The sequence below is a fragment of the Coenobita brevimanus genome, chromosome 91 (genome assembly GCF_032717465.1).
Source record: "Coenobita brevimanus isolate Jiangsu-jjx chromosome 91, ASM3271746v2, whole genome shotgun sequence".
NCBI classification, from domain to species: domain Eukaryota; kingdom Metazoa; phylum Arthropoda; class Malacostraca; order Decapoda; family Coenobitidae; genus Coenobita; species Coenobita brevimanus.
The window spans coordinates 10,449,511-10,462,115 of record NC_137044.1 but is presented as its reverse complement, the minus strand read 5'-3'; the positions used below and the strand labels follow the sequence as shown (position 1 = coordinate 10,462,115).

At 40.3% G+C, this 12,605-nt stretch overlaps 1 protein-coding gene across 1 annotated transcript in view; it reads left to right on the top strand.

The window, feature by feature from the left end:
* Positions 1-12,605, top strand: part of Asap (ArfGAP domain of ASAP) — a 225,044-nt gene that overhangs the window by 155,100 nt on the left and 57,339 nt on the right. The window contains exon 13 of the mRNA XM_080281948.1: positions 1,430-1,533. Within this exon, the coding sequence (XP_080138074.1) occupies positions 1,430-1,533 (104 nt within the window). The remainder of the gene's footprint in view (positions 1-1,429; positions 1,534-12,605) is intronic.

Sequence of the window (12,605 nt, the reverse complement as noted above, 5' to 3'; positions counted from 1 at the left end):
ACCTTTGTGTATGTTTCTAACCACCACACCATCCTCTACACAGCCTGACATTTGCTTATGTTACTAACCACCACATCTTCCCCTGTAGGCATTAATATGTTATGGCAATATGTAATATAGTAATTTTAAACATAAATATATAGGTACTGACATGAGTAACACTTACGTAATAAGTCATGTCTGGTGTACAAGAAAAGTCAAACACATATTCTTGTTCAAGAATGTTGATGTATCACAAACTCTTTAAGCCAGACGATACAGGTATTTCACGAGCATGCAGTATAACCAACTTGAGCCAGTCATCTGAAGTCATGGAAAACTTCCCATGGAAAGGTACCAGACAAAGACACACCCATGCACTGGTCAGTATACGAGTATAACCCTGGGGAAAACAACTTTAAGAGCAGAGAGCCCAAGATAACGGTCGGATATAGAGTAGAAGAGGGTAGTTAGGTGGTTCGCAGTTACGTTACATTACACTGTCCAGCACATCTTCATATAACTTTGTACCGTACAGTAAAACTCTGTAACCCAAGAACTGACTATAACTCACCACACTTATGATAAAAGAATACACAGAGAGGGAAAGTGAGAAAAAGAGAGAGAGAGCTGTGTTACAGATTCACCTTACTCGACGGCACACCATTTTACTAGCAGTATAACCAACTTGAGCCAGTTATTTGATGTCATGGAAAACTACCTGTGGAATGGTACCAGGCAAAGACACACGTATGCACTGGTTGGTATATAAACCCAGGGAAAGCAACTGTAAGGGCAGAGAGCCTGAAATAATACTCGGAGATAGAATAGAAGAGGGTAGTTGGGTGGTTTGCCATTACGGTCCGTTACTCTGTCAAGCACATCTTCGTACAACTTTGTACAATAAAACTCCATAACCCAAGAATTGATATAACTCACCACACTTATGATAAGAGAATACACAGAGAGGGAAAGTGAGATAGAGAGAGAGCTACTCTACATATCCACTTAACGACGCACCATTTTATTAGCAGCGGCCCACACACTCCACTGGTGATAGGGGGGCAGCCATTAATCTGCGATACACCTACAAGCTCTCTCCACCTAATCAAACCCCTCGGCTACGTGTATCAGCACCCCTACGTAGCCTGACCTTTGTTTATGTTACTAACTACCACACCTTCCCCTACTTAGCCTGGCCTTTGTTTATGTTACTAACTACCACACCTTCCCCTATTTAGCCTGGCCTTTGTTTTTGTTGCTAGCCACCACACCTTCCCCTACTTTGCCTGACCTTTGTTTATGTTACTAACCACTTCACCTTCCCGTAATGAGCCTGGTCTTCATCTGTGTTACTAACCATCACACCTACTTAACCTCACGTTTGTTTATGTTACTAATCACCGGACCCTTCCCTGCTTACCCTCACCTTTGTTTATGTTATTTAAAGGTGGGAACAGCGCAGCTGATGCTGGCACGACACATGACCAACCGAGCCTTTAATGAAGTCACAGAAGCCACATCTCCTCGGAAACCAGAACCAACCAGCACTATGTGAGTCTGTCATAGTATGAACTTTTATTGAGTTTCCAGTGGTTTATTGTTAAGTTGTACTCTAGGCATAATATTGTTGATTTTGCTTATGCTGTACTTTTGTTTTTGTATGTAATATTGGTTATTAACAAACTATAGTACTGTATATTATTTTGTATTTATAATTACCATTATTATTATTATTATTATTATTATTATTATTTTAATATTTTAAAATAATTTTAATTCTTTTTATTTGGTGTCTTTTTTTATATGATTAATTTGCATGGTATAATTTTGTTTTAAGAGCTTCAGGAGGATTGGATGAAGATATCTTAATGCCCTCATTAATGTTTAGGTGTGAAGCTTTCTCATGACAAGAGTTTGAAAAGTCACTAGTCAGGAGTGAGGAAAGTGGGAATAAAGTTATCTGAGAGGAGCATGCATAGTTATGTGGAGAGATAAACAGACAAATAAGGAAGTTTGAGAACATTGTTGTGGTTGTGTGGTTGTGCCAGAAGGTGTTCAGAGAAATACCTTGAGATGGTTTGGCCATGTGGAGAGAACAGAATATGAGAAATTGACTAGGATAGTGTCTGTAAGTGAAGTAGAGAGGGAGGAGGTTAGGGGATGGCTAAGAATGAGGTGTATTGAAGGATTGGGAAGGTGCTGTATATGAATGGGGGATCTGTTAAGTTGAATGGAGAGTAGCTTGATGATAGAGGACAGGGTTACATGGAGATGAATGTTTGTGACCACCCCTTCTGTGAGTAAGGCATCTAGTTGTAGATAAATAAATGGATAGACAAAATATGTGCAGATTGTTATTTTAGTGAAGTACAGTAGTGCCTAAGTTCTGATGGTTTGATTGATATTATGGCCCAGTTCAGTCGGAATGGTATTGATAATCCTTTTACTTTTGTACTCTCTCTTTCTTTGTCTTTGAATCCTATCTCACCTTATCTATAGGTGTGACTAGGGGCTGTGATGATAATTTTGATCATAATTCAGTGTTTGGCCATGAATAATTAACTTGTTATTGTCAGATGCATTTTTGTCGTACCTATACCTTCAGATACCACCTGGTATTCCAGTAAGTTGAATTACAGTTGCTACCTTACAATTTTGGTCCTTTCACTTGAATAAAATCATCTAGCATTACCAGAACAAAAGTACATTAAATTCATGGCAGCAGTGATAGGTTAATATATAGAGCTTGAAAAAAGTAATGAATTATGAATATCTCAACTTTCAAGTCAATTGGGTAATGCTGTACAAATATAAAACTGAAACAAGCATTGTAATCCCCATTTAAAAAAAAGAAAAAAGCATGTGAAAATACTTATTAAAGTTTATATACTGAGATACCAGGCTCATCTCATGTTATGGTATGGGTATGCAGTACAGTGCAGTACCCAGAATCTGAAATGGTTTGGGATCAGGAGGCTTTTGGGAAACTGTATTTTTTTCATAAACTGGAACTGTATCTTTACCATCAGTTATATGTATAGACACCTACCTTATTGACATTTCATTTATCATTCCCTGTGTCTAGGCTTAGATTTATTATCCCACAGACATCATTTTGAAGGTCCAGGTGTGAAAACTCAGCAGTAAACGTAGATAATTTTTTATTCATGGGACAGAATCACAGACCAAAAAATTATAAAATCAGTATTGTGGTTCAAATGAGTCCAGTTTAATGTAGCTTGGGTTGCTGTATAATATTATGGCACTTTTCACAGTACAAAAAATTATGAAATCAATATTGTGGTTCAAATGAGTCCAGCTTCATGTAGCTTGGGTTGCAGTACACTGTTATGGGACTTTTTCAATGTAACAGTGGTCCTGGGAACTAAACTAGGTGTTTTTTAATGGTTAAGATGAGCTTCAACAAATTTTTTCTGTAAACTGACACTAAACTGACACTTTCAAAATTCTTTTGATTCCAGATTTCCTAGCTTGGGTTGCTGTATAATATTGTGGCACTTTTCACAGTACAAAAAATTATGGAATCAATATTGTGGCTTAAATGAGTCCAGCTTTATGTAGCTTGAGATGCTATACACTGTTATGGCACTTTTTCAGTGTAACAGTGATCCTGGAAACTAAACCAGGTGTTTTTTAAAGGTAAAGATGAGCTCCAACAAATTTTTTCTGTAAACTGACACTAAACTGACACTTTCAAAATTCTTTTGATTCCAGATTTCCAAAAATACCAGTTTATCATCATCATCAGCATCAGCATCATCCAATCCTACATTACCCCATGAGGAGCGTAGGAGCCTGAGACTAAGCAAGTTGGTCCTGACATTTAAGATGAGAGTGACCAGTCTCACTCATCCCTGAGTGGCAATACATGAGCAATAAACCCCAACCATCTCTTGGATATAAACCTTCACTGGCTCAATCTAATTGGAGCAGAGTAATTACCCACTAAACCACCAGACGCCAAAATCTGGCTATATGGGTACCGCCCAGCGTAGTAAATGATTTCCTGGTGTACAGGAAACTGTTTGGCATGTCACTCAGTGTAGAGTCACCCACAGGCAGAAGGAAGAGGAATGAATGAAGGAAAGAAAGACAGTAGAGGGAATGTAAAGTCACCCCCTGTACTGTCTGTCTTTCCTTCATTCTTTCCTCTTCCTTCTGCCTGTGGGTGACTCTACACTGAGTGACAAGCCAAATGGTTTCCTGTACACCAGGAAACCATTTACTATGCTGGGTGGTAACCATATAACCAAATTTTGGTGCCTAGTGGTTTAGTATATAATTACAGCACTCCAATCAGATTTAGTCGGTGAAGGTTTATATCCAAGGGATGGTTGGGGTTTATTGCTCACGTAATACCATTCAAGGATGAGTGGGGCTGGTTAATGTCATCTCAAATGTCAGGACCAACATGCCTAGCACCGGGCTCCTATGCTTCTCATGGTGCAATGTAGGATTGGATGATGATGATGATGATGATGATAAACTGGTGTTTTTGGATATCTGGAATTCAGATTTGGGGGATTGCGCTGTATGTTGCAAGAATTATCTAAGTACCTCAGTGATACTGAGACTCCTCTTTTTTTTTTTTTTTTTTTTTTTTTTGTTTATCTCATTTTGCAGTGGCTGTGATAATGAGATGTGTTTATTGTTTGTTCAGGTTAAGTGTTACAAGTATTTAATGGTATCTTCATATTCATAATTGGAATATGTATGAATATTTGTTGCAAGCATATGTACATGTGTACTGTATTTTTATATATAAATGCTTAATTTTGTTTGTATCCTATGCAGTTTCTAATTCAACATGACTGGTAGATATTTTGATCACTTATGATCACCATAGGTCACAAATTTTAAAATGTGGAAATACAGTGAAATACCAAGAATTTTATTGTGTAAACCATTTTAGGAAGTTTATATATATATATATATATATATATATATATATATATATATATATATATATATATATATATATGTGCAGATTAGCCTGGGAGGAAGGTAGAGTCCCGGAGGATTGGAAGTCGGGTATAATTATTCCCTGTACAAAGGAAAAGGGGAAAAAGAAGTGTGTGGTAATCATAGGGGCATTTGTCTTCTCAGTATAATAGGAAAAGTGTATGGTAGGATACTTATTGACAGAGTTAGAGAAAAAACAGAGAAATTAGTTGGAGAAGAACAGGGAGGCTTTAGGAAGGGAAGAGGTTGTGTAGATCTGATATTCATTCTTAGATCTTTAGTGGAAAAGTTTCTAGAGAAGGGAAAGAAGTTGTATGCGGCTTTCATGGATTTGGAGAAAGCATATGACAGGGTGGATAGACAAGGATTGTGGAAAGTGTTAAGAATATATGGAGTAGATGGGAAGTTGTTGAATGCTGTGAAGAGTATGTACGATGGTGCGAAGGCTGCAGTGCGTGTGGATGGTGAACTAAGTGAATTTTTCTCTTTGAAAGTTGGTTTGAAACAGGGATGTGTCATGTCTCCATGGTTGTTCAATCTGTACATGGATGGGGTAATAAAAGAGGTACAAGGTAGGGTAGTGGATGTTGGAGTGGCCCAGGTGAGAGAGGATAGTGTTTGGAAACTCCCTGTACAGTACTGTTGTTTGCAGATGATACTGTGTTCTTGAGTGAAGACGAAGGGGAGCTGCAAGGCTTGGTGGATGAGTTTGGGAGAGTGTGTAAGAAACGGAGTCTGAAGGTGAATGTAGGGAAGAGTAAAGTGATGGTCTTTGAGAGAGGTGAAGTCAGTGAATGTACAGCGAGGTTGGATGGTGAGGAATTGGAAAATGTGAGTACGTTTAAGTACTTGGGTAGTGTGATGAGTAAGGATGGAGGTTTGGAGGGTGAATTGCTTGAAAGGGTACATCAGGGAAGAAAGGTTGCTGGTTCTTTGAAAACAGTGATAAGAAACAGGGAAGTGCACATGGAAGTGAAAAAGTTACTACATGACAGTATTGTGATACCAACTCTAACGTACGGAAGTGAAGCTTGGACGTTGTTGGAAGGACACAAGTCAAGAGTGAGAGCAGTGGAAATGAGTTATTTAAGAGGAGCCTGTGGAGTCACATGGAGAGATAGGCTGACGAATGAGGATATAAAGGAACGTTGTGGTGTTGATGTGGATGTGATAGGGAGCGTTATGAGGAACACACTGAGGTGGTTTGGCCATGTGGAGAGGATGGAGGGTGAAAGACTGACGAAGAGAGTGTATGTGAGTGAGGTGGAGGGAGGAAGAGGGAGGGGGAGGCCGAGGATGAGATGGAGGGATGGGGTGGAGAGGTATATGAGAGAGGGGGGTGTGAGTTGGGAGCAGGGCAGTGAAATGGCGGGGGACAGGGCGACTTGGAGGCAATTTGTTTGTGGCCACCCCAAACGGGATTGAGGCGTCTGGCAATAGATATATATATATATATATATATATATATATATAACCCATTGGATCCCAGGGGTGCTGGGCGAGGCATGGCACTGGGTGGTTACTAAGCGTACCGCCCTCCGCCTCTCGTCTCATAGTTGCGAAGCTCATAGGTCCCTGCCCGCAGGTTCCCTACTTTATAAAGACTTGAAAAATCCCAGTTCTGTCCAGTATTCCGGACACTGGGCTCCAATGGGTTAAAGAGACTGATAAGTTTGCCAGTCATTAACCCATTGGATCCCAGGGGTGCTGGGCAAGGCATGGCACTGGGTGGGTACTAAGCGTACCGCCCTCCACCTATCGGCTCATAGTCGCGAAGCTCATAGGTCCCTGTTGGGTTCCCTACTTTATGAAGACTTGAAAAATCCCAGTTCTGTCCAATATTCCGGACATTGGGCTCTGATGGGTTAAATATATATATATATATATATATATATATATATATATATATATATATATATATATACAGGTAACTCGCACGGAACACGATCTCACGGAACGCGCTCGCAATTATACACGGTAAGGGCTGGGATACATATAAGACAACATAAGATTAAAAAACCATAATGAAAACTACAAATTAACGCAGGAGAGGCCTTTGAAAGATCAAATCCTCGAACGTCACCACAGCGCGCGGTTTGTTTTGATTACGTGACGATCTAGGCGGGAAATTATTCAGTGAGTGAGACATTCCCGAGTACAGTAGCACAGTATTTGTAAGTTAAATATTTACAGTACTGTACTGTTCTGGTAAGTTTATGTGCAACTTAAAGTACTATTAAATAATGTTAAAGCAAGAAATAAAGTCTTATAACCAGTTTACCTGATAGGCGTCAGAATATTGCCTTTTTTATTTGATCGTTTTTTCCACAATACTGTACAGTATTTGTAAGTTAAATATTTACTGTTCTCGTATGTACTGTACTTGTAAGCACTTAAATAAAGTTAAATCATTAAATAAAGCCTTGTAACCAGATAACCCGAATTATATGATTACCCATGATCGGCGTCGGAATATTGCCTTTTTTTTGTTTGTTCGTTAAACTCTTACTGTACTGCTTTTCTACAGTACTGTATTTGTAAGTTAAATATTTACTGTTCTGGTATGTACTTTTAAGCAATTAAAGCATTAAATAAAGCCTTGTAACCAGTTAACCTGATTTATATGATTACCCATGATCGACGTCGGAATATTGCCTTTTGTTTGTTTGTTCGTTAAAGACTTATAATAAGAGAAAAATACATTTTTGTCTTAGTATCTTTACCTATTTGCTCAGGTTTGCTGTAATGGTTTGCAACTTGTAGAAAACTGTGAAAACTTTCGGGAAGTGAACGAAAATCTGGGACATGACCTTGACTTCACCGTCTCATGTATCATCTATCACGTAACTGTCAGTTCACCACCGGCTATCGTGATGAGTGGATGTACGATTTTTTCGCTCGTGGCCATGCCTAACCACACATAGTTACACCCATTATCTCGACCCAGACAGAAAATACAACCTTTTTCCTCCCTTGCAAAACACAAACAACCACCCTGTTTACAAGACAGCAATATATATTGCGAAAATAACAAGGTAAAATGATAAAGATGAACGTAAAATGATTGAGAAAGATGAACATGTTATGACAGAAGAAATACGTTTTCCCTGTCTGTAAACGTATTTATTTCTGCTTTGTATCTGTATTCGTAATAATTAGACTTATTGTTAGTTCTGAAACTGCATTACGATTCTATTTTTAGCCATTCTCGTGGTGTGGGAGCTGGAAGTTGTGACACAACTTCCTTATTGCTAATCGGACTGACCTCCACTTTATTCTCCCGTGGCAGTCTAGCCTTGGAGGACGTGCAGTTTTCTCATTTAGGACTGAAAATTCAACTCTTTCGCTCCCTTTTCCAAGCATGGGCACAACGATAACGTAAAAAATAACTTGAAACTACCATAAATATATATCAAAAAGGTGAAAATGTATTCATAACATTTTTTTTTTCCAGCCATTCCTAACAGATTATGTACTGAAATCATTCGATATCACAGTACTACATTTCTAAGTTAAATATGTACTGTTCTGGTATGTACTTGTAAGTTAAAGCACTGGTACCAGTTAACCTAATTTATTACCTATGATCGGCGTCGGAATGTTTCCTTGTGTTTACGTACAGTATATGTGTGTGGAAGTTTTGCTCAGGAATACTGTATTTGTGAGTTATAACATTAAATAAACCTTCTAACCACTTAAAGTGCTTTCTAGTGACAGATAACAGCAAAACAACGCATTTGGGGGGTCTAGGGAGCAAAATACGGAATAGTTTAAATATACGCGATTTCGCACCTAACACGGCACGGTAGGAACGAAACCCTCGTGTTCCGTGCGAGTTACCTGTATATATATATATGGCAGACTCGCGTGGCCATGTGGAATATGAGAGGTGTGAATGAGAAGAGCAAGAGGGTGGAAGTGGTGAATGTGTTCAAGAGTGCGAGATATGCTGTGATGGCATTGTGTGAAACGAAGATGAAAGGGTGCGAAGTGGAGGAGTGGGAGGGTGTGAAATGTGTAAGATCGGGAATGAATGGGCGAGGAAGATGCAAGGAAGGAGTTGCTTTGTTGATGAATGAGGTGTGGCAGAGTGGAATGAGAGACTACAAATGTGTTAGCTCGAGATGTATGTATGTCAAGTTCAAGTTTGAGAAGGTGAAAGTGGCAGTGATTGTAGCATATGCATCATGTGAGAACAGGAGAGAGAGAGAGAAAGACAGGTTTTGGGATGAGCTGGGTGAAGTAGTGGGAGAAATGCCCAGGAGCTATAAAATGATTATGATGGGGGATATGAATGGAAGAGTAGGCACTGGTCATGAGATGACATAATGGGTTGCTATGGAGTACCAGGAGAAAATGTTAATGGGAAGAGACTAAAGGATATGTGTCAGGAGAGGAGGTTGTGCATTTGTAACTCATATTTCAAACACAGAGATGCACAGAAATATACATGGTATAGAGGGATCGGAGATCGTGTTGAAAGAAGCCTGATTGATTACGTGCTCGTAGAGAGGTCGATGATGGGAATGGTTGCTGATACGAGGGCTGTGAGAGGACGATGTGGAGGTCTGTCAGATCATATGATTGTGGTATGCAAGATCAAGCTGAAAGGAGTGAGGTGGATCAGGAGAGAGAGAAGCAGTCAGGGAGAAAGACTGAAAGTTGAGAAGCTGAGGATCAAAGAAGTGGCAAATGAATACAGGACCAAAGTAGAGGACGAGTTAGAATTACTGAATTGGAATGAAATGGATCTGGACAGACTATGGAATGCATATAGGGATTGCTTAGTTAGGAATGCTAAAGCAGTATGTGGTGTGGCAAGAGTACCAACAAAGAAGAAAGGTACGGCATGGTGGGATGAGGAGGTAAAGAGAGCGGTGGAGGACAAGAGGAAGAAGTGGCTAAAGTGGTTACAGGATAGGGGTTCAGTTGAAATAAGAACTGAATATGTTGAGAGCAAGAAGCACGTAAAGAGACTAGTGAAGAGGAAAAAGAGGGAGGTAAATGAGGATCTAGGAAGAAAAATGAATGCGAACCACTCTGAAAATAGAAAGTTATTCTGGAAAGAGGTGCGGAAATGTAGAAGTGAAAGCGGTAAGAAATGTGATGGTGTGAAGGATGCAGGTGGTAGATTATTAACCCATGGAGATGAAGTAAGGACAAGATGGAAAGAATATTTTGAAAGCCTGATGAATGGGGATAGAGAGAGCAGAGCAGCTGTAAACATGATTGGTTTTGGGGGTGTGCAGAGAAGGAAGGCAGTGCCAGGAGACGTGACACTCACACAGGTGAAGAGTGCTGTGAAGCGGCTGAAAAATGGGAAAGCAGCTGGGGTTGATGAGGTGTATGTAGAGATGCTTAATTGTAGTGGAGAGAATGGAATGAAGTGCTTGTTGGAGATATGTAAGAAGGCATGGATGAGTGAAACTGTGCCTGCAGAGTGGAAAAAGGCAGTGATTGTACTCCTGTACAAAAATAAAGGTGAATGAAGTGAGTGCAAGAATTATCTTTGCATAAGCTTACTGAGTGTGGTAGGGTAGGTATATGGAAGAATTATTACAGAGAAAGTAAGAGAGATATCAGAAGTCCTAGTGAGTAATGAACAGGGTGGCTTTAGGAGTGGCAGAGGATGTGTGGACCAAATATTTGCAGTGAGACAGATAGTAAAGAAGGCTTGTGAGAAGGACCATAAGGTGTTTATGGCATTCATGGATCTGGAAAAAGCATATGACAAAGTGGACAGAGAAGGATTGTGGAAAGTTTTGCGCATGTACGGTGTAGAGGGTAAGCTGTTAGGTGCCGTCAAGAGTTTTTGTGATGGTAGTGAAGCATGTGTCAGGGTTAATGGGCATAAGTGAATGGTTCACAATCAGTGTGGGCGTGCAACAAGGTTGTGTGATGTCCCCATGGTTGTTCAGTGTATATATGGATGGGGTGATGAGAGAAGTGAAAACACGAGTAATGGAGAGAGGGATGGCATTGGTAATGAATGGTGATGGATGGAATATCTCAAATGTGTTGTATCCTGATGATGCAGTACTGCTTGCAAGCACCGGACAAGAACTTGGTAGGCTAGTGCAGAGTTTTGCTGATGTCTGTAAGCGTCATTCGTTGAGAGTAAATGTAGAAAAGAGTAAAGTGATGGTTATTGAGAGAGAAGGTGACTCCCAGTGCAATGTAACAGTGAATGGAGAGAGACTGGAATTGGTGGGAGAGTTCAAATACCTGGGTACAGTGATAGAAAAGAGAGGAAAGTGTGCAAAAGAAGTTGAAAGTAGAGTGACACAAGGAAGAAAAGTAGTTGGTGCAATGAAGGCCTTGATAAGAAACAGAGCCTTGAGTGTTGCAGCTGCACGAGGCTTACATGAAGGAGTGTTACTGCTAATTTTAACATATGGATGTGAGACTATGGTGTGGCATGAAAATGAAAAGTCAAGAGTAATAGCAGTGGAGATGGGACTCCTGAGGAATGTATGTGGAGTACAGAGAGTGGATAGGATGCAAAATAATGTGATTCGTGAAAGATGTGGAGTGAGGAAGTCGTGGACACCAGAATTGAAGAGAGTGTACTGAGATGGTATGGTCATGTGGAGAGAATGGATAACAATAGAGTGGTGAAGAAGGTATATCTGAGCGAATTCAAAGGAGGGAGGAGGCGAGGTAGGCCAAGGAAAAGGTGGAAAGATATGGTGGATGAATGTGTGTGGAAGAGAGGTTTGGAAGTCGGTGAGGCTAGGGAACTGGCAGAAGATTGAGCTGGCTGGATGAATTTTGTGAGATGTGCATGATCAGGGATTTTTGGCACCCCATTTTAACGTGGCAGCGTCTGGATTGATTCTGTCGGATACGAGATGTGAAGCTACAGAACGTGGTGAATGTTTTTGGCGTATCTGATATATATATATATATATATATACTGTATATATACACTCAATCCTCGTAAGTCGCGGCAATTTGGGTCTGGACCACTCCTGCAATTTACAAATTCCATGGTTTATAAATAATAACTCTTATGTGAAAAATGAATTTGGGTCTGGACTTTGGCCAACCACCCCCCACAGCACCCTACCTACACCTATCTAGGCACCATCAAACATAAACATACAAATTTAGGGATATTCAGTGCATGTATTTAATAGAAATAAGCAATGTTAAGGGATCTCACCTTAATCCTATGACGATATTGCTTAAGTGAATGGAGTGGGGTGGTGTTGGGAAGAACTTAGAACCTCTCAGCACTTGTTCTTCCCAAACTCTTTCATGAGCTTTGAAAACTTCTCTCCCTTCTCAACACGACAAATGAGCTCCAAACGTTGACTGTATGACAATGGCGGCTGCTTCTTGATGCCATACTGCTAGAGCGCTTCATCGGCGGTTCGGGAAGGGCCATGGAAGGTGGGAGGCGGGGGGGGGGAAGGTGCACAAAAAAAGGCAAGTAGCTCTCGTACTCCATGGCGATGGTCTGTAGTGTGCAGACTGGCAGGAAGAACAACAACAACTTGGCGGCATTAGTATGCACACTTGCCACCAGGGACGGGTAGTGATTGGTTGTTGGGTCGCGATTTTCAAATTAAATGCCGCGGTTTACGATTCTCATCGGAAAAGGCCTACTTTGGTGCCTAGGTCCATGATTTTTGTGA